This window comes from Alternaria postmessia (genome assembly GCF_024291825.1).
Source record: "Alternaria postmessia strain BMP 2775 chromosome Unknown scaffold_30, whole genome shotgun sequence".
NCBI classification, from domain to species: domain Eukaryota; kingdom Fungi; phylum Ascomycota; class Dothideomycetes; order Pleosporales; family Pleosporaceae; genus Alternaria; species Alternaria postmessia.
Window position 1 is genome coordinate 189,807 of NW_026260103.1, and position 20,456 is coordinate 210,262.

Below are 20,456 nucleotides of genomic sequence, written 5' to 3' on the forward strand. Positions count from 1 at the left end.
TGCCGTTAAGTTTGGCGCTTGATTATGCTTTGTAGCAATTGCAGCGGTAATGCCAATCGCACGTTAGCAACAACTTAATGCACCGAAAAGGAATGCATCTGTGGCTGCGTATCCGGAGTATCCGAATCTAAAATGAGCAACTCTCATCATCGATGTGGGCTTCCGAAGAAGCAGCGAAGATACGCAGCAGAGCATAGCGGAGGAAGAGCAATCTAGCATCAGAATGCATGCGCTTCCCATGGGTCTCCAAGTGGAGGGTGGTTCTAATGCGGCGGTGAAGCATTCATCGGGCGTAGTCGCAGTCCTGCTTGATACCTACTGTCAGGTAGTATGTGATGACCCGTCCATCGACGCTCTGGCATCCGTCATCACGTTAAATGCTACGAAAGACAAACACAGCATTATCTTGAGCCTCACTCGCAGATCGTGCAATCACGACCAATATGATGGTAACATGCAGGGTCGGTACACCCGCACTCCGTGACTCCGCATATGCCGAACATCGCTCGTCCATGACGGCGGTGGGGCCAGGAAGCTGGGTGAAGATGCGCTAACCTTCGAAACGTTGCCCCGCCACTGTGGGGTGTTAGCTGGCCACAGCGACTCCATCTCAAGTGTAATCGGGCCTTAAGGATTCTCCGATATATGTTCACGACGACGTCCATGCTTAGTGGATACGATTGAGTTTCGGCCGTTGCGACATTTATTGACGTATTTGCTTTCTTGAAAGACGTTGGGGATTCGTAGACTTCCGGTTAGTACCTCTTCCGGTGGCTGAACATTACGCGCGGGAAAGAGCTCGGAAGTAGTGGAGAACCTGGAGTAAGGTTGAGTGCGCAGAAATATAGAAGCAGCTGAAGAGTGTCTTAAGAGCTCTTGCCAGATTCTCTATTTCTCGGAGGATATCCATCCAGCAACAGACTACGATCACATTCTATCAACAGCTTCCGATCCTATACCACATCGTTGGCACTATCCAAGAAGTGAAAGGAGGCACAAGCACAACGTCCAGAATGGCGGAAAACACAAGGATAGCCATTGTTGGAGCAGGTACGATATCTTCGACGTCTCATTTCTATACAATTTGATAGCATCTAACAACATACTAGGCATGGGTGGTCTTGCAGCAGCACTCTCACTTGCGAAAGCAGGCCACAAGAACATCACAATATATGAGAATGCAACAAACATGGGGTTTGTGGGCGCTGGTATCCAACTTGCACCCAATATGGCTCGTATCCTGGACAAGTTAGGTTGCTGGGGACCAATCCGCGACGAGGCAGTCCAATGCGCAAACACATCCATCCGGGAAGGCACAACAGACAAAGAGCTAGGGTACGTAGATCTGGGATACGTCCGGGAAAAGTACGGATATCCACACATGGTTGGTCATCGAGCTAGTTTGGCGAACGGTTTGTACGAAGGTTGCAAAAAAGAGAGTGGTATCACGTTCAGATTGGGTTGCAACATATCCAACGTGCGTTTTGGCGCAAGACCAAAGTTCACTATTTCGCCATCCTCAGGTCAAGGGGAATCAACAGAAGCCGAATGCGATGTTCTTCTCGGTGCTGATGGTGTAAAAAGCTCTACACGCGTCGCTATGCTCAAGGAACTTGGTCACACCGGCGCTGCTCGCGATTCAGGTCAGGCTGCCTATCGAATCATGTTGAACCGCGACCAAATGGAGAATGACCCCGAGTTACTCAAGTTGATCGAATCCGATACCGTGACACGCTGGATCGGTGAGAGGAAGCATATCATCGCTTACCCGATCCACAATAAGCAAATATACAACATCTCCACCGCACAGCCCGATATCAGCTTTGCCGGCGCACCGGACGCTCAATATACAACCAAGGGCAGCAAGAAGGCCATGTTGGAAGTTTACGGCGATTTCTGTCCCATGATACATCGCATGTTGAATCTAGTGCCAGAAGGTGAAGTCGTCGAGTGGAAGCTAAGGGTCCATGACCCATTGATCACCTGGGTGCATGGTACAGCCGCGTTGGTTGGTGATGCTTGCCATCCTACGCTCCCGCACATGGCACAAGGTGCTGCCCAGGCGATCGAAGACGGTGCTGTACTGGGTGTTGTGCTGTCTCCTAAGCGGATCGCCGACGGGAAGCCACAGACCATCGAGCACGCACTGCGACTATATGAGAAGCTAAGAAAACCAAGGGCGGAGGCACTCGTCGAGCTTGCAGCGGAAAACGGAAGAGAAATGCATCTCGGAGCGGGTAAGGCCAAGGAGGAACGTGACAAGATCTTCGCAGCGATGAAGGCAGGTTCAGGAAAGGTGCCGGACAGGTGGGCTGATGCGGATATACAAGCGCGGGTGTATGGCGTCGATGTCGTGGCAGAGGCAGAAGAGCTGTGCCAGAAGGAAGGACTGGAAGCGAAGTTATGAGCTAGTCATCACGGATTCGTATTTTAGCGCAACAGTTCCGGTTTTTGCATGTAAGAATTAGAAGCATTACAGAACTACCAGTTTCAACAAGCATTTTCTTGGCAAGATGCCTATGGTGTCATTGATGTGACGATACACTACTCAGACGTACGAGAATTCTGTGTAATTAACACGAGGGAAAGCCTTGTGCTGATTCTACATTCTCTCCGACATGTGGCCCCTCATCGTATAGCCCTTCCAATGCGTGAACATGACCGGGACAAGACTAACGCCCACAAGCAATGCCGCAACAATGCCAGCACTGTTCGCAATTCCTACATTCTCAAACATGGGAGGGAACCAGAACGGACCGAGGAAGCCCCAAATTTGCCTCACAAAAGTAACGAACACGCCAATGCTACCAGCTTCTTCAGGATAGCAATCTACAGCGTATGTGATCAGAACTGTGGTAACAATCTGGTTGCCTGCTGCACCTATACCGGCACCAACAATGGGGGTTACGTTCCAGTGTAGGTTGGGGGCTTGCTCAATGCGTACGAGGAACACGACCACACCGCAAATGGTGAGAAGAATACCAAAGTAACTCAGCCAAAGGCGGAACTCTGGAGCAGGCCGGAGGGGAGCCATCTTCTTTGCACGCCATCGCATCCAGAGGTCACTGGAGTGCCCGCCGATTTGCTCGCCGATAACAGTGCCGACGATGACGCCAAGGAACTGTAGGCCGATTTGTTGGGCGTTGAAGTGGAACTTCTCCCCGAAGAGTTGCGGAATTTCAACCGTTGCGAGAACAGACGCGAAGAGGAATACCATTGCGTATGCGCAAGCCGGAATGACTACACATGGGTACTTGAACAGTCGAAGGGGCGAGATAAACTCTGAGAGGGTGATGGGTGTAGGGTCGATACGACGGAACTTCAAGTACATCTCCTTGTAGGCTGCGAAACCGGATTGCGCATGTTGCACGTCGCCGTGTCGGATGAAACGTGTCTCTGGTCCGAAAAGGGTGTAAAGAATGACTTGGACACCATTCACGATCGCAAGGATCCAGTAGATCCAGCGGTAGCCGACATTGTACGTAACAAAGCCGAAGATGAGCGGTGCCAGAGGTATACCAAGGGTAATCATGACCGTCCAGATACCCATGAACTTCGCTCTCTCCCTTTTGAAGAATGTTTCAACCACCACGGCACTGCCAATTGCATTCGGGGGTGAGATGAAGAAGCTTTGGAAAGCTCGGCAAGTTGCCATGGCAGCGTACGTCTGGCTCTTCGCGCAGCCAACATTGAAGACCAAGCTGCCGATCAAGGATATAATGAAGATAGGTCGGCGTCCGTATCGTGTAGAGAGTGGCCGCCAGAACAGCGGAGCACCTCCAAGGATGGCAATTTGCAAAGAGGTAAGATACGATGCTCTTTGGAGGCTAACACCTAGGTCTTCGGAGATGTCCTCGTAGGCTGGAATGATTGCTGCAGCAGGAAATGCGCACATCATGGCGTGAAAGGCGACAAAGAAGAGGTTCATCACTTTCTGTGTCCTTCGTTAGTAGCCGTCCAACTGATGTGTTCGCAGTGACTTGCCTTCCACTGGGGCCAGTTGTATGGATCGGCCGTACCCATAGTGGGTATAGGATCGAGCTCAAGTGTGCCATGTCTTTCCAAGAGATACTGCCGATGCTCCTCTGAGAGATGCGTTGCTTCATCTTTTTCGAGATAGGTACCATGAGTAGGTAGACGCTCTATATCTTCACTACGAACTGGCTCGCTTGCGACGATCTCTTTGTCGTTCTCCATGACTGATGGGTGGTTCTCAGTGTCTAGGCCCTATGGGTGGACCGCGGGGAAGTGTAGTACAAGGGAGAAAGGCCAGCAGTCTCGAACACACTTGTTTAGGTGGCAACCCCATATTATGTACCCGTTCTCCCCATACCGATTAAACTGCGGAAGAAGACTTTCGCGGGGACCCCCAGTGGAGACCCCAGATGTAGGATTATTGGCTGGTCGCTAGCCCTCGGGTTTCAGACAAGGGTTGTTAGCCGTCGTCGTCACGTTTTTGTCGCTATCTTTCGTCATCCTACTAATCGAGAAGCGGAATTGGAACTCGGCAGCGACACACCGAGGCTTATCATGTTCGTTGAGTACCGACGAACTGGCGTAGTCGCGCTATAAATGAGGAGTAGAAGTCAACGGAAAGGCAAGTCGGCACCTAGCACGGAATTATAGGTCGCAATACTCGAGTTTGTGATTTTTCAGCAAGCCTGACGCTATGAAGTGAACGTACGCGTCTCCTGTGCGTGTCGAAGGTCAAGGCTCGAAGCAACGCCGTCCGCGCTCAAGCTTCAGGGAAAAGCTTGGTCGCGGCGCATCTTCCCGCTCCCGGATCCGGTCAACCCCGGCCAACATGTCTCACAGCCACCACAGTTCTTCACGGCACGTCGATAACGCTGCACAAACGGGATACATTCCAGGACTAACATCTTCATCCTCGTCATAACATATACCATGCAGTCGCGTACCGTCGCATGTAACCCAGTCGTTCACATCCCAACGAACATCCTGAAGTTCCTTTGAGTCTCACGCCATCGTATCGTTATCGGTAAGGTATCCGGAAAGGATGCGCCTCAGTATTGAACACGAAGTCGTCCAAGCTAATCTGGTCGTGATCACTAAAGATGAGATAGAAGTATTTCAGAGTTTCAGCAAGCCAGAAGCTCTGCGGATATGTTAGTGTTTGTTTTACGCGCGTTAGGTATTCGAGACTTACCTCCATGCTGTCGCTCTTATCTGGTGGAGTCTTCATGATATCCTGGAGTGCGGCACTACCAAACTCAGTTTTGGTGTTTGCTTCGATGGCTCGGAACATATCCCACGCAATGTCCTGATATTTGGTCTCTCCAGTGAGTCGAAACATGTAGAAGACCGACTCGATTGCTTCCGGTCGGAGGATGTAACGACCGTCATGCACGGCGCTGAACGGAGCAGCGCCCGGTATGTAATCGCATTCTGACTGCGATGGGCAAGGCGTCATGGAGAAGACCTCAGGCATGATTCCATTTGGCGCTTTTTTGTACGTCCATGCACAGCCATCAGAGATCTTTCGGCCCACGTTGAAATGGGTTTGATTGTCGAAGAGCCGCCCTCCAAGCGCCAGCATACCTCCTGCGTAACATACCAGATGTTGCCCAGTGTCATCTCTCTGCCCGTAAGGACCATCGTGTTTAGCGGTAGCGATCAGAATATCGGCTTTGTCTTCCACCATGGGCCGAAACATGGTGTACGTAATCGCGGTGTCCATCGCGTATTCGTACATTTTGCGATACTGGTCAGCCGGACCGAAACCGTTGAGCAATTGATGCATCTTTGGTAGATACTCAAATGCTGAATCGGCCATGGCACCCAGCCCAAAGAAAGTATCAAAGGTTAAGTTTGGTGTCCTCATATCCACGCTGATGGGCCACATGCCAGGAAGCTTGGTAGATCCTTGTTGCTCGTCCAGGACGTTCGTAACTCTGGAGATGGCGTCGAAATATCTCATATCCCCTGTAATTTGGGAGAGACGAGTGAATTCTATGCTAGCAGACGCTGCTTCGGCTATGAGCACTGAGCGTGCTGGTAGTTGCTCTTCTCCATCTGCTGCTTTCCCTAGTTTCCATCTCGAGACAGGCATACGATTCGACGTATCGAATGTCGCATATGCCATATCCGCCACTTCGAGTGCTTTGTTCAGAAGGCGGGCGTCATGGCAACCGGATACGTCGTAGGCGCCTATGAAGCCTCCAAGATAGCGTATTACGATCTCAAACATGTTGATCTCGCTTTCGCGATCATCACTTGGTTTGAAATCAATCTGAAGCGCTGCTTCGACAGCTTCTGCAAACTCATCTTTCATGTCGAGAATCCATAACGTATCCAATGAGTCAACCAAGGTGGCTCCCCAGCCGCCGAATTGGGTATCTCGGGATTGACCTGATATAGGTGCAAGTTCATCCTTCATCCACGCGCGTTCCCTGTACGACTTCCAGCATCTTTGAAAGGTCCTCTTAACAGCCTCTCGCCGAGAAGCAGTTGATTCTAACTTTATTGATGCTGCATCCGGCGATCGTTGGAGAGAGCGTCTGGATTTAGGCCTTTGGGAGGGCAATCGAGCATAATGCTCGACCGGGTAGTGGCTGGGAATCGCTCTCCAATTGAATCGACCTTCAAAATCTGGAGTCACTGCTGGGTTAGGCGGTATCGTTGGGCAGGCATTCGACAAGGGGGACATTGATCGCGTTGGACGTTCATCGTGACTTGTCGGGAACGTTGCTGCTCGCGATGGTGCGAACTGGGTAGAGAGTGTGACAGTCAACGTAAGAAAGAGTATTGCTATGATAAGTACCAGGCCCCATTTCCATCTTCTGAGGAACATGATGGACTTTGTTGACATTGGTAAGACTTTCGGCGACAAGAAACATCCCCGAATGAATAACGAGGGAAGCAGAGAATTAAGTGACACCAGTCACCGCCGCAAGAGCTTGTATGTCGCTGCGGCTCAGTTTTGGGGGCGCCAATGCTATATATGTACTCATGCATGCCAGCCAATCTCGCGCTGTGGCGTGGGTCGCAGCCTGATGAACACTAACCGCCACATCCCCATTTACTCTTTGTCCGGAAGTTGGAGTCGCGCGATCTTCTCATATGGCCCCTGACAAGACAAAACTGGCATTCAATATCTAATCAATGAAAAATACTACAGAACACATCACACAATGTCCAGCTTCTCAACTTCCTGCGACGACTTGCTGCGACACTAAGCCACATCCGGCGTTTGTTATCGTCTCTCAAGACTCGCAAGGCTGAGGCATAGGCTAACTGGTCAAAACGAAGTTATTATGGGTACATATTCGCCATGGCTGATTTCTTCATCAACGTATGGGCCACCATCCACCTACCGGGCTTTTTGATGAGTTCATCATACATGCAGAGCCAATGACTGTAACAATGCAGGTGTGCACACCCAAGCCCTCGAACGGCCCCGATGTTCTAGAATGGCTAGTCAATGTAAAGGCGCCTGATAAATCCCCAGTGCTAGGTGGAAGACTTCTCCCTCGATTCTCACACTCTTATGAGATAAGGCTGGGAACCTTACATATCACCGGAGATGTCATACTACACATCTTTTGCGCTTCTTCTCTCTACCTTTCCTCTACAAACATGGTCTCAGTCTGTTCAAGACGCCTGGACCGCGCCTGCATCCCCCGACGGGTCTACGAACTTGCAAGGCGGTACTTCATTTACTATCCGCTGGAAGCCACAACTGCAGAACAACTTCCCAGAGTACTGTCCTTCTTGTAACGTCACGATGCTAGATCTTTGGGTTGCTAGCTTTAGGGGAAGAGCATACAAGTTCAAAATTGCTGGTGGGTAAAAGCCTTCCGATCGTCCTAATCGTTCGCAGTGACTAATTGCTTGATATGTATAGGCAGCATCGATATCACAACGACTGTGACATATGGCTGGGATATGAATATCCCTTCAGCTGCGCTCGCAGCGAACGACTATTGGGTACTGAAGTTCACACCTGCCGGAGCGGAAGAGCCTTGGGACGAACAGGTTTCATCGTCCGGCTTTTACATCTTCGACCCTTCTCAATCATCGTCTGTCTCCAATACAGTCACTATGCAGCCCAGTAGTGAGTTCATGAACATCCAAGGTAATTTCTTAATCTAAAATCAAGCGTAGGCTCTCCGCACCTCACACCAGAGTCTTCAGTAGGTTCAAGCAGAGTAGACATAAGCGCAACGCCACCTCCCGTGGCAACGAATCTTACAACTGCACCAAACTCTGATCATTCGAACAGAGGCTGGATCGCTGGCGCGGTAGTGGGGCCGATTGTGGGAATTGCATTGGGCGCAGGACTCATGTGGTTCTTGCTACGCAGGAAAAGGAAGGACATTGGAGAACAACAAAGTCAAGGGGTGAGCGTGGAGCCCGCTCATACAACTACACAACCACAAGTATCGCAACAAGTCTCCGAAATGGATAGTAGTCGACAATACAAAGCAGGAGGACAGGACGAGTATACGGCGGAGTTGTCAAGCAGTGCACCCGAGCGCAGCCCTGCCGAACTTTGGCATGGAAACTATAGACCAGTTTCCTAGCTCTGCATCATCTTCTGTAGTTTGACCTTACCACCGACCTTCCATTTCATTGCAAGGTTTCTTGGGATAATTTGTGTATCTTATCGTTACTCGCCAGCATGTACCATATCCAATACTGTCCCTTGACGACGTTTGCGTCTGCAAGCAGCTCCAAGCCTTCATCAACTACACTTCGGACTATGCACTCAGTTGTGCTAGCCAGAATAAGCCAATGCTCATTAGCGGCGGGTTCGATTAGCTTAGCACCCTCGGTGAATGCATCGGAAGAAGCTGTAAACGGTCCAGCGTTTGCAAAACGTTATGGTTTCGTTTTGTCAAAGCCAAAATGACATGCTGAGGCACGCAACCATTCGAGTCGTAGTTAGCTGAGTGCCCACTTCCTTGAGATATGTCGATACTCAAAGCTATGCGCTATAGCTATTGAACATACCCGAACCAGGTCTTTGACAGCGTAATACTCCGTAGCACTCCTGCGTACCCATACAATCATTAAGCATATACTAAATGCTCATCGAGACGCATCTTGATAGCCTGTCACGCTCCAGATGAGCGAAACATAATGGTGGATAGATCGTTCAGCGTTTACAACTTTTGTTGGCTATGATCTGTGAATGCCATAGCAACTACGCTAAGCAACGTAAGCAATCAACTCAAACTACGCCACGCTTCCAGAACTCTAAACTATGTCCGTATATAAGCAGTGTAGTATGAGTAACCAGCACACATACACTCAAGATCCAAAATCCCCAAAGCTCGTAGCGCTTTGAAGTTCCTGTGCGACGACTGCACAACTCAGACATACTTCTCTCAACCGCACCACCGTTTCTTCAGAATCAACGCGACCCAGGTACCCAGCCCCCTCAAACCTTGAGGAAAGTTGCATGTGTATAATGGGAAACTTTACAAGCAGTATAGCTTCAGATACCGCGTATAGCTGGCGCTGTCATCACTGCATGTCATCTTCATCTTATGTGAAACCATCTGCTGACCTCACCAGGTGAACAAATATGGTCGTTTACTGAGGTTGGGAACAAATGCCCAGACTGTGGACATCGGAAGTGCCGGAGGAGATGTGCCATCATGGGGCTTGCGCGGACGGATGAGTTATGGCTGGAGAGAACTGGATCGAAGAGATTAAGCAAACGGTCGAAGTCGCTAGTTGTGGATTATTGCTGAGAGATATTACTTCCATGGCGCGATGGTGGAGTATGTTCCTTGTGATTGGTATGCAGGAGGCTGGGAGCTGTCGCGTTTGACTTTCACGCTACCTAGTGATGATGTCATGGTGCCACTAGGGACAGTAGTGCCCAGGTGGCTCCTGCCACACCTGAATCATCTCTACATGAACCTTTCAGCATCAATCCCATTACAAATATATTGAACCATGATGCTGATGCTTGTGGCCGGCATGCTGTTCGGCGTGCTCGTCTCGTTTGGGTATCGCCTGACTCCTTTGCTGTCCAGCCCCAGGAAAGTCACTCTATCCTTTTCCCCAGCCTCACTTCGAATGGGGGAGATCATCCTGGCTATCATGGCGATGATCGTGAAATCTATCTTGTACGCGATACCCAGAGTTCCGCGCGTAAATTCTTCCGGACTAGAGCTCGACTCGCCTTTCATCATAGATGCGGAAGACGTCGCTCGATATCAACTAGCAGTTGGACGAGGAATTGGCGCAGGATCAAGGATTCCACCAGCTCAACTCATGCTTTTTCTGTCCGCTATGACTGAGCCCGCGATGCTTCTCCTCCTCGCAAGCCCCTGGTGTCCAATCAGTCCCCTGGGTGCCGTCAACGTCCGCAACAGGTTCGAGATACTACGCCAGGATCTATGCCACGTAGCGACGCTTATGGGTATGAGGTCAGCTAATCTGAACGCTATAGTACACAAAACTCCAAGACAAGCAAAACAAGGGATCGAGTGGGATTTGGAGGTCACGATCAATATTCCCACGGGGAGGAGCGATGGGACTGCGGATACCATATTTCGCCAAATCTTCACCATGCTAGAGTTCGGCAAAGTACAAACCAAGAAGGTTCCACAAAATTCTGATGAGACAACGCCTAGCATGGTGACAAACCCTTTGTTCGAAAGCACTACGCAGGTATCGTTGTCCGTGGACGATCCGCTGAGATGGGCTGCAATTTGCAAAGACTATAACTTCATACACCTGTCAGGGTTGGCTGCGAAGGTTTTCGGTCTACCAGGAAAGATAGCGCACGGAAACCACGTCGTCGCCAAAGCTCTGCAGCGTGTGCCAAATTTGGGAGGCTCAACGTTCCTGCTAGATACATCCTTGTGGATGGAAGTGCATTTCAAGAGGCCAATGGTTGTGCCTGGTGTCTTCGATGTCAGTCTCCATAAGTCTAGCCAAACTAGCAATAAGTTTTCCGTTTCTCGTTCAGGGAAAGACTATGCTACTGCTGAGTATGGTAGTCTCCAGTTGTGAAAATATCAAGACGTTGTTGAGCCAACAAAAGCTTACTTTCAAGCTGAACCACCAACAGTGCTTGCCGCGCTATAACATTGCATCTGTATTCAGATAGATACGATACCATGCCTTCTGAGCTAGGTATAATATGTAGCATATCACTGAGGAGTGCAGCTTAAGGGATTACGGGCTGCCTAAGCTTATGGTGGGGACCACGCTGGACTGTGGTGGCCTAACTTGAGAAACTACATAGGGCCCGCTTTTTCCTATCGTCTCTCATTCGTAGACGGCTGCGCAGATGCCTAGTCGCAATCGTAGATACTAAAGAAACTACATTGTTCATCTTCTCCGCTCATGAGAGACGCAACCTTTTTACCCATTTAAAACTTGTACTCTACTTCAACCATGCAGACCCTTCTGACTGTTCCAATCACCATTCGTGAGCAAATTTACCACGAGCTTCTCACCTACATTCCATCGGAAACAGCCACCAAAGATGTCGCACCGTCCTCGCCAATATGCAAGCTGCTCGCTCTGAACCGACAAATCAACACAGAAGTGTTGAAGTTTCTGAGCAGTCAATTGTGCGTGGTGGTCAAGACCAATTATTCGCGTTTCGGCGATTCCATCCTCGATGAACAAGTTTACCGCTTGCCGCTCATTTCGCAATTACAGTCCCGCTCCGGAGCTATCAAAAAAGATTGCTCTAGATTTCCCGTTGCTATGGAATGGGACAGCTGCGTATTTCGAAGCAGGCTACTAGCAGAGAGCACTCCATACTGCTTGATGCCGGCCACAAGCATGATGCAATTGACACAGATCGCCAGAAAACGGTCAGCTTCGTGAGTGCATTTAGTACACACTGTATACTCTATACATTTGTTAACCTCTATTAGCCTGGTCGATACGTCTCTCACGTTCACACTTCTCGAAACATTCTCCTATTCCAAAGACAGAGCCCTGGAGATCCTCGTGGGCCCTTGGCTAGAAGATCCCTCTCTCCTTCCCAGATTTCTTGCTGTCAACACCAACGACGCAATACCTCCACTCCTGACAGCGGACTTGAGGAAGCACTGGCAGCGACAAGGGAGTGCCGGATATTATCTACTCAAGATTGACATGTTCATGCGGAACGTGAATAGCGATACCCCAGAGAACACAGTCATACAATACAAGATGGTCTGTAAGTACGCCCGCCTAGTCTACGATTGCCAATTGGACTGCATTCGCAGCAATTATGGAGGTTTCCTTAGCCCGTCGACAGAAGACACGGTTCTTATGCTATGGTCCGCAACTTGCACAACCGCTGCGGATCTAGTCGAGGTTTTATGTCATCTCGCAGGCACCTTTGGTCCTAAGGGACTAGAGGTAGCGGATGCATCGGACAGTGTGGCATTGCTACAAGAGGCGCGCAAGGTTGCCGAGGAGATGATTAGTTTCCTGTCGGATAAGCCCTATTGTGCGCAAGAAGAGTCTATGACTTCGGACGCAGTGCAGATACCGGTTCGCAAGCAGAAGTTCTTGATGAGCTTCAAGGCGCATATCGTTTGCAAAGCACTCGGAGACGTAGATGCCGCTATCGGTTATCTAGAAGATGCGATCAAGTACTATTCCGAGAGCCCAGAGAACCCGGTAGAGAAGTTGCATGAGCTAAAAGCTGAGCGTGGAACGGGAAATGAGGGATCTGTTCCCAGGGTAGTACGATGGACAAGTTAAAGTCGCGTTACATAAGGCATCGGCAATGTAATTCATCGACAAAACATGTCGAATGTTCAAGGTGGAGTCGGCGCGACGCGCTAGCACCCCGCATAGTATCTCCAAGATGCCGAGGTTCACACCATCTCTCCACTACGGCTCTACCGACATGGCTGAATCGATCGTTACGCGTCCGCGCATGCTTACGCATATACACATGCCCCCTTGAAGCTCACCTATACTCCGTTGACCTCAGTTGCACCTAACCCACTTCCACAACCACCGTGTAACATCTCATACCACCTCCAAGATGACGCACGCGGCCTCGAAAGACGACCTACGCGCCACCACGCTCTTCTCCTTCACCGAACATGTCGTCCTCGTAACGGGCGGCGCGACTGGCCTCGGAGAGATGGCCGCACAAGCCTTCGTCCAAAACGGCGCCCGCGTCTTCATCGCCTCACGCAAAGAATCCGAACTGCGCTCTACTACTGACCGCCTCAACGCGCTCGGCCCAGGCCGCTGCTCCTATATTGTCGCGGACCTGAAGGACAAAGCCGGATGCCTAGGTCTCTGTGAAGAGTTGAAGAAGCAGACGGATAGGTTGACGGTGTTGGTGAACAATACGGGGGCGAGTTGGGGAGACGATTACTATAACTATCCAGAGCATGCGTGGGACAAGTTATATGCACTGAATGTGAAGAGCATATTTTACATGACGGTGGGGTGTGAGGAATTGTTGACCAAGGGGGCTGATATGCACAATCCCTCCAGAGTCATCAATATCGCCAGTATGGCTGGTATCACGACTGTGGATGTTACGACCGGAGAGGGAGGTGGATTGAGTAAACCAGGGACTGGCACATTCAGTTGTAAGTTGTCTCTTCCAACGTTTCCTTATTTGCCGCCCTGACAGTATGAACAGACGGTCCAGCGAAAGCCGCATGCATCCACCTAACCAAAATGCAAGCCTCGAAACTCGCCCCCAAGAATATCATGGTCAACGTCATCTGTCCAGGAGTCTTCCCCAGCCGTATGACGAATTTCGGCTTGGAGAAATACGCTGATGCGTTGACGTCTGGACAGCCAACTGGCAGGATCGGCAAACCTAGTGACTTTGGTGGGCTGGTGCTCTTCTTGAGTAGCAAGGCTAGTGCGCATATCACCGGAAACGCCGTGGAGATGGATGGAGGTGCAACCTTAACAGGATGGCGGGGGAAGGTTGGTGGTGGGGATAGTAAATTATGAAGGAGATGCGAGTTGTGAGATAGTTGTATGGGTATCATTTTGATTAGTTGACGAATGTGATACATAATGGTCAATGTTGATTAAGACCTGTGAAGATCCATCCACTCTTCCTCCTTCCATCACTCCAACCACAACTCCTCCATCGCCCTTACGATAGCTGAGTGGCCAATTGTGCGACCTGGTCCAGAATCGCCTGATCCTCTCGAACAGCGTTCTCCGTAACCTTGTCCTTCAGATGATCGACCTGCTGTGCCGCATCCGTAGGCGGCTGTCCCCTCGCCGTGTTTATCCTACTGATTTGCATCTCCAAGAAGAACTTTGGCGCCTTGATCAACCTAAGATATATCATGTCAGTATGTGTTTTGTATTCAGTTTGTACAGGAACGACTAACCCAAAGTTACCACCCGAAGAGCGCAAGCCAGCTTCAGTAGCTAGATAGACATTAAGAGCGTCCTGAAAAGCCTCAAGGTTGGAGTCGGCAAGCGGCACCGCTGTTGTGAAAGTGCTGGTAGCAAACTGTAGAGGTGTCTGGCCAGAGGTGCTGAAGTCGATTTTAGAGAAGGTCTGACTGCCAGAAGTCACGTCGGGGACATTTTCGAGTGTCTTTGCGTTGGGATCGCAAGTTACAGCGGCTTGGATTTGGTTGACTACATCGGCGGTTTCGCCAGGGAGGACTTCGTTGCCGATGATGAAGCACGCGTTGCCTTGGCGGGGTGTGATGTTGGCAGTCGGAGCGGCGATAGCAAGACCGCTGAGCAAGGTGAGGATAGTAATGGCGTTGGTATACATCTTCGGTTCCGTATATGAATGTCTCGTCTTATATATATAAGAAGAATAGAAAATACGTGATTGGCTGTAGAGCAAGAAACGAACGTTTAATAAGCAGTAAGATACCCTACCGGAGGGCAAGGAAAAGAATGTAGAACGTAAAGACTGACTTGGAACGAAACCGATGATCGATAACCAAGAAAAGACAACAAACAGCGCGCCATCACGCCTCTCTTATAAACGCCCTCATCATGCTATCGTGAGGTATCGTATTAGGCGCGTAAACGGCAATCAGGCACACGTTCGCGGGTGTCCCTGTATCACTAAGAGCGTTGCGACAATCCTGACAGGGCTGTCACGTTCGTCAGGTTTGGAGTTTCGCGACGCTTTAGGTTTGAGATCTTCGCGATGCGAGCAACATCAAGTCGCTTAAGCCAAAGGCGGCTGCCGAGCTCCGAAAACTTCACTCTTTCGTCCAATAGAGGGTGGGTCTGTATAGAGCCTTGCGGAGCCAGGCAAGTTTTCTCTTCATGCAATATGGTGCGCCACTATAGCTTGGCTGTTCGAGAGGGATGCAGGATGGCTTGAGAAGGGGGTTGAGGGAGTTTTGCAGGAGTTGCTCAATGCCGCTGAGCCGAGGTGCGAGAGCTGGTGAGTGTGAGCGAGGAGAAACCTCGCAGACATGTGGTTTTGTATTACATCGTGGATGATGCGCTTGTGTGGTAGTAATCCCGGAGGAAAGTTGTTGTTGGGTAGGAAACTGTCGTGCGAGGCTAGTGACCAATCAACACTAGCGCCATCGTCATGGGGAAGGAACATCTTCACTTCAACGATGAGAACAGGGATCTCAATCACTTATTCGATTATCATCCACTATCGAAATATCATCATCCACATACAAGCAGCATCAACTTTGGTATCGACCATATCCGCTAACCCAAATCCTCACTGTGTCTTCGACCAATCCTATCCTCGAGGAAACGCCATCCTGAGAGTCCGTCTATGCATATGAAGCGCCCCCGTCGCAATTCAATTCAATGCCCACATACGCCATGCTATGTATGAAGGTGCGTACAAGTTCCGTAGAAGAGTATGTAAAGTCGACAAAGGAGAAACACGAACGCGCTCTAGCGATGCTGGTATGTCCATAAATTCACTTTTGAAATCCAAAATGCAAAGGAAAAAGAGGGGAGAGAAGCAAATATTATGCTGTGGTCGTCCTTGGACTATGTATGGGTCGTTCCACGTGTTCGGTGATTGGACTTTGGCCCTTCGTCGTTGGCTGGTCGTCTGAGGTTCGTTGGGTTTCCTCCGCAATATCGCTCATGTCAGACTCGCCATCAGAGTCAGGTTGGTCTATTCTGAATGATTCGCGGAAATTTGCAGGCGTGATTGTCTGGGATGACACGTGTCGCGACTTTGTAGTGTCTGCAGACATCTTGCGGACGTAAAGCGGCTCATTACCGTCGCTTCCGGGAGAGAGCGCACCCGCCGTGCCATGGCTGAAAACGCTGCCATCCCTCTCATCAGGGGAGACTGCTTCCGCCGCCTCTTGGAGTTGTTTTACTGTCTTCAAGCGTTCTTCTGCTGTGGTATTGTGCCAATCGCCACCAAACTGAATGACGGACGCCTTCTTGCCATGGACGGTAAAGCTACCCTTGCTACGCGCCAGTCCCCCGTCACCTTCTGTGCTTTCGCTGGTAATCGTAGAGGCAGAGTCCCTACCCTTGTGGCCGCGGCGGTGAGAAGAGCTGCCACGGGATTCTCGAAGAGTGCGATGCAGACTTCTTCTTTGCTTTGTACGAGATCTAGGCGACCCTGTCAAAGCAGCGAGAGATTGCTCATAGTCAACATCAACGGCAGATTCCGGTTGAGTGCCCTCGAAAGGTGTGGGCTCTGGCGTTCTCGGTTCCAGGTCACCCACCTCACCTGGAGGTGGAGTAGCGTAGCGAGAATCATCATCAGAATCGGAGTCAGAATCTGAGCCTAATGTGCCGTCGCCAGTTGTCGATATCGAGGGCCTATGGTCAGAAGGATACATCCTTGGAGACTGTGCTGAGGAGCTGGCAAACGAGCTTCGACGGTCAGATGTGCTGGGACAAAACAACATGGGCGAAGCCTGGAACTGTGCTGAAGGGTCTTTAGGGCTTGACTGTGTCGTCTCTGGTGGTGTCTTGAAAGTTTCATCTCCACCAAAATCAGTATCTCTAGAAGATTTGGTACCTGGACGAGCTGATGAAGTAGGAGACAGTGGAACCTGCTTGGGTCCACTGGTCATTGAGCTGGTCTTTGAAGTCAACCGCGCGAGTCCACTGACTTTTGACGTTCTGTTCGACTGCTGTGGAGAAAGTTGTGGCTGCTGTGCTTGGGTAGGCTCTGAGGCTCGGTCACTCTGTGCTTGTTGCTCAACAATGCCTTGCCTCTCATCTTCCAGCTCCTGAGCCAGAATGTCACGGTGGCATTTCATCCGCCAAATGTCAATGCGTATCCATTTCAGCTTCGCTGACAACCGGCCCGCAGCATGAATGACGAGCTCGCGAGTTTTTGGTTGGATAGGTGCAAGAATCTGGAGATGTCTCGCATCTCGTAGGCGTGCTTCCAGCTCTTTTATAGCATTGGTAAGCCTGTCCTCGGATTCAGTGATGCGCACTTGCATAAGATCTTTTCGGGCATTCATCATTTGCGTTGCAAACTGGCTGTCGATCTTGCCACTTTGTATCGTCACATCGCCAGTAGCTGTTGGTATTGTCTTGGTAGAATGCGATGACTCAAGGCGTCGCATGCCACGGTTCTTTTGGCCTTCGTACAGCCCACCGATCATGCCTCTTGATCGAACGCCGAGTGTCTCAAACGCAGCGGTATAGTTTAGCACGCCTAGCCATTCGTTCAAGTCCTTCTCGCTATCGGCCAGAAACGTCTCCTCGCCTGCCTTTGAAAACATGACAAACGCATTCTTATGTTTCTTGTATGTATTGTCAACGAGCGCGACCGCACCATCCATGGGTATGATGTGGTCTTGCTTGAAGTCGGGAAGTGCAGGTTGGAATACGACTGGGCCAGTCTCACCACGCTTGAGATGTTGATCGTGCTGGCTCATCAAGTTCTTCGTCCAAGTAGAGTTTCGGAAAAGAGACAATCCTGACCGCGTAAGAACAGCGCCCCATTCTTGCCAAGGCGATCGTGCCTTCTTCTTCTTTGTGTCCTTTCTCCACAAGACTCCAACTTTTGTGACCGGCATTTCGACGATACCAACTGAGGTGCCGAAGGGGTTCTCTTGGGCAGCATCGGACATGAAAGCTTCTGGTCTTGATCGAGAGGACACGATTTGTATGACGCCGTATTTGGAGAATAACTTGTAAACGTTCTTGGTGTCCAGCGTCGCAGTAGTGCCAGTGTAATTGTAAGGATCGTCCAGTTGCATCACGTCTCGAATCGTAGGACGGAGGGCGTCTAATTTTCCCTCAAAGATAAGTGTGTACGGATCGATGGGTTCCTTGGCCGCTTTGCGCGCTGGATCGTTCATTGGCCCCTTGAGCACTGCAGTTCTCTTGCTTTTCTTCGAGGTGATGTTCTTAAGGTCGACCTCGTCCTCGATGTGGATGAATGGAGTATAGACAATATTGTCGTAAAAGCAACCTAAGACATCAGCCGAGACTCCATCACAGGAAGAGTTCTTGATGTAGTCCGGCCTTTGCATTTTGCGTTTGTTGTTTTTGTTGAATACGTCTGTATGCAGGATGATGATTGAGAAGGATATGAAATAAGCCTTGTCTGTAGTGTGTCAGTCATGGTGATAGATGCAAAAAGCTGTCTTCGTACCTGTGTTAATGTAGATGCCGGGGTTGCACTCGTGATACCGATCAGCGAAACCCTGCAGAACACGGTCGATTTGCTGCGTCTCCTTGGGTAGTTCAACCTGCATGAGTAATTTGCGGATGGCCATGTCGATTGGATCACCGAAGAAAGCAAATTTTCGCATGTAGCTTCGTAATACTGCGAGAAGGAACGGATCGTCAGTCTTGCTGAGATAGCTTGCAACGACGCTCTTGTCGAAGTTGTTTGCCTCGATTTTTTCCAAATACCGCCCAGGTGTTTCACCCTCCTCGCGATCTGGTAATATGAGTGCTTCCCGGCTGATATTCATGGAATTTTGGTGTGAAGACAAGGCTGAGCTTCCTAAAAGGCCGTGAGCAGGTGAAGCATGCCTAGGTGAATGGGGCTCGGAGTTCTGACGAAATCTTGAACTCAGGCCGAACAAATTGCTGAAGCTACTCCTTCCTGCTGTGGAGGTAGAGTTTCTTCCGCTGGGTCCACCAGGTGGTGTTGGCGAACCTGCGCCGTCCGACCGCCCGCCCATTGATCCCATGGTCGATGAGCGCCCCCTAAGCCCCATGCGAGCTGAACCATTGTTGTTTGGCGAGGTACGAGCGGATCGGGTTGACCTGTACGAGTCGTTGCGAAAGAGAGTGCCTGGACCAGATGAGGCTAAATTCAAAGCACCAGCAGCTAGAGCAACTTGCGATGCAGAAGGGACTGGTGGCGTCTGTGCCCCAGATTCTCCATGGGTGAAGCGCCGGGCGGTCAATGGGGGACTTTCGGTTGGTGAATGATGGATTGAGGCGGAACTCCTCGCGCCAGTGGACTGGCGTGGTGTAGCAGGCGCTGTGTCGGGGAACTGCGGAGGCTCGATTTTCATAGGGAGTGGAAATAATGATGCACGCTGTTTTCGACGGCCAAAGGTAAATCGTCCAGAGCCAACGCGGGCCGGGTGAGCGGGTCGTGGGGTCGACTCAAAGGAAATATGTCCACCGGAGCTTCCATCTGACCTGGACGACTCGGATGCCCTGGTGGGAGGAGCCAGGGAGGTGGTGCTTTCCGCAGATTCTCGCGATTCGGCAAGCACATCGGCGCGGCGTTGGCTGCTTGTCGAGGCTCGCGCCTTCTCGTCCAGGAGGTCTCCATGACTCTTCTTGAAGCCTAGTGGCTTCCGCTTCTTCTCCATCGACTTGCGCAGCGTCGTCGGCTTGTCAAACGTGGACGGATCGAACGAGCGCCGGCGCAGGGCGAACTGTTGCATCCTGCTCCGTTTGGGCGGAGTCTTGTCCTCGTCTTCGTGGTCGGCTACGGTGGGTGCAGTGGTGATGATTGCGGGCGCTGCGCAGCTCTACGTCAGTACTCCAGCCTTCTGCCATGTGGGATGCATCCATATACGTACGCGCAGGATTACCGGGCACGCGAGGGACGGGCGGTGCATCGTCGTCCCGGGCGGCATGTTCCTTTGCCTTGGCGGAGAGTTGCGGATCAGAGGCATGGCGGAAGCGCATCAGACTGAAGCGCTTGGTGTTGGGAGTGTGTTCCTGTACGGGTGGAGAAGGCGGGGAGTCGTCATCATCATCATCGTGGCCTGTCGAGGGCCGCGCAATGTCGGTGGATGTTGGACGGTAGCCATCCTCAGAGGCAGCGATTCGACCTGGGTCCAGATTCTCGGCCGACCTGTCGAAGCGCGCGTCCTTGTCGGCGCGCTTGAAGAAGCCGGCAGGGTCGAGGGTACTCCGTCGCTTGAGGTCTCGTTCGCTACGGCCGGGGCGGAGGGAGCGCAGAGGCATGGCTGCTCGCGCCAACTAGCAGCTCATGAATGCAAGTAGGGCGTCACGGTGCTTGACATGGCACAGCGGGGTGGGCAGTTGAGGGGGTCAGTCAAGGGCGTCGCTTTATGGGCTCTTTGGACTGTAGGATGGCTCGGATGCGGCACGCCCACAAGGCTGACGGA

General features: G+C 51.0%; 8 protein-coding genes across 8 annotated transcripts; 4 read left to right on the forward strand and 4 right to left on the reverse strand.

Annotated features, from left to right (window-relative positions):
* Positions 1 to 1,013: 1,013 nt before the first annotated feature.
* J4E82_005619 (uncharacterized protein) lies at positions 1,014 to 2,407 on the forward strand (the record flags this gene model as incomplete). Its single annotated transcript, XM_051731881.1, has 2 exons — positions 1,014 to 1,050; positions 1,110 to 2,407. The coding sequence occupies 2 exons, from the start codon at positions 1,014 to 1,016 to the stop codon at positions 2,405 to 2,407; spliced, it is 1,335 nt and encodes a 444-aa protein (XP_051588371.1).
* Positions 2,408 to 2,602: 195 nt separating this feature from the next.
* J4E82_005620 (uncharacterized protein) lies at positions 2,603 to 4,197 on the reverse strand (the record flags this gene model as incomplete). The annotated part of the gene is made up of 2 exons (XM_051731882.1): positions 2,603 to 3,934; positions 3,985 to 4,197. 2 exons carry the CDS (start codon positions 4,195 to 4,197, stop codon positions 2,603 to 2,605), a joined length of 1,545 nt encoding a protein of 514 aa, XP_051588372.1.
* Positions 4,198 to 4,993: 796 nt separating this feature from the next.
* Positions 4,994 to 6,667, reverse strand: J4E82_005621 (uncharacterized protein; the record flags this gene model as incomplete). Its single annotated transcript, XM_051731883.1, has 2 exons — positions 4,994 to 5,116; positions 5,168 to 6,667. The coding sequence occupies 2 exons, from the start codon at positions 6,665 to 6,667 to the stop codon at positions 4,994 to 4,996; spliced, it is 1,623 nt and encodes a 540-aa protein (XP_051588373.1).
* Positions 6,668 to 10,266: 3,599 nt separating this feature from the next.
* J4E82_005622 (uncharacterized protein) lies at positions 10,267 to 10,992 on the forward strand (the record flags this gene model as incomplete). Its single annotated transcript, XM_051731884.1, has 1 exon — positions 10,267 to 10,992. One exon carries the CDS (start codon positions 10,267 to 10,269, stop codon positions 10,990 to 10,992), a length of 726 nt encoding a protein of 241 aa, XP_051588374.1.
* Positions 10,993 to 11,379: 387 nt separating this feature from the next.
* On the forward strand, positions 11,380 to 12,690 carry J4E82_005623 (uncharacterized protein; the record flags this gene model as incomplete). Its single annotated transcript, XM_051731885.1, has 2 exons — positions 11,380 to 11,816; positions 11,871 to 12,690. 2 exons carry the CDS (start codon positions 11,380 to 11,382, stop codon positions 12,688 to 12,690), a joined length of 1,257 nt encoding a protein of 418 aa, XP_051588375.1.
* A 289-nt stretch (positions 12,691 to 12,979) lies between these two features.
* On the forward strand, positions 12,980 to 13,917 carry J4E82_005624 (uncharacterized protein; the record flags this gene model as incomplete). The annotated part of the gene is made up of 2 exons (XM_051731886.1): positions 12,980 to 13,541; positions 13,595 to 13,917. 2 exons carry the CDS (start codon positions 12,980 to 12,982, stop codon positions 13,915 to 13,917), a joined length of 885 nt encoding a protein of 294 aa, XP_051588376.1.
* A 148-nt stretch (positions 13,918 to 14,065) lies between these two features.
* On the reverse strand, positions 14,066 to 14,707 carry J4E82_005625 (uncharacterized protein; the record flags this gene model as incomplete). The annotated part of the gene is made up of 2 exons (XM_051731887.1): positions 14,066 to 14,252; positions 14,310 to 14,707. The coding sequence occupies 2 exons, from the start codon at positions 14,705 to 14,707 to the stop codon at positions 14,066 to 14,068; spliced, it is 585 nt and encodes a 194-aa protein (XP_051588377.1).
* Positions 14,708 to 15,890: 1,183 nt separating this feature from the next.
* J4E82_005626 (uncharacterized protein) lies at positions 15,891 to 20,292 on the reverse strand (the record flags this gene model as incomplete). Its single annotated transcript, XM_051731888.1, has 3 exons — positions 15,891 to 18,457; positions 18,506 to 19,840; positions 19,902 to 20,292. 3 exons carry the CDS (start codon positions 20,290 to 20,292, stop codon positions 15,891 to 15,893), a joined length of 4,293 nt encoding a protein of 1,430 aa, XP_051588378.1.
* Positions 20,293 to 20,456: the final 164 nt, after the last annotated feature.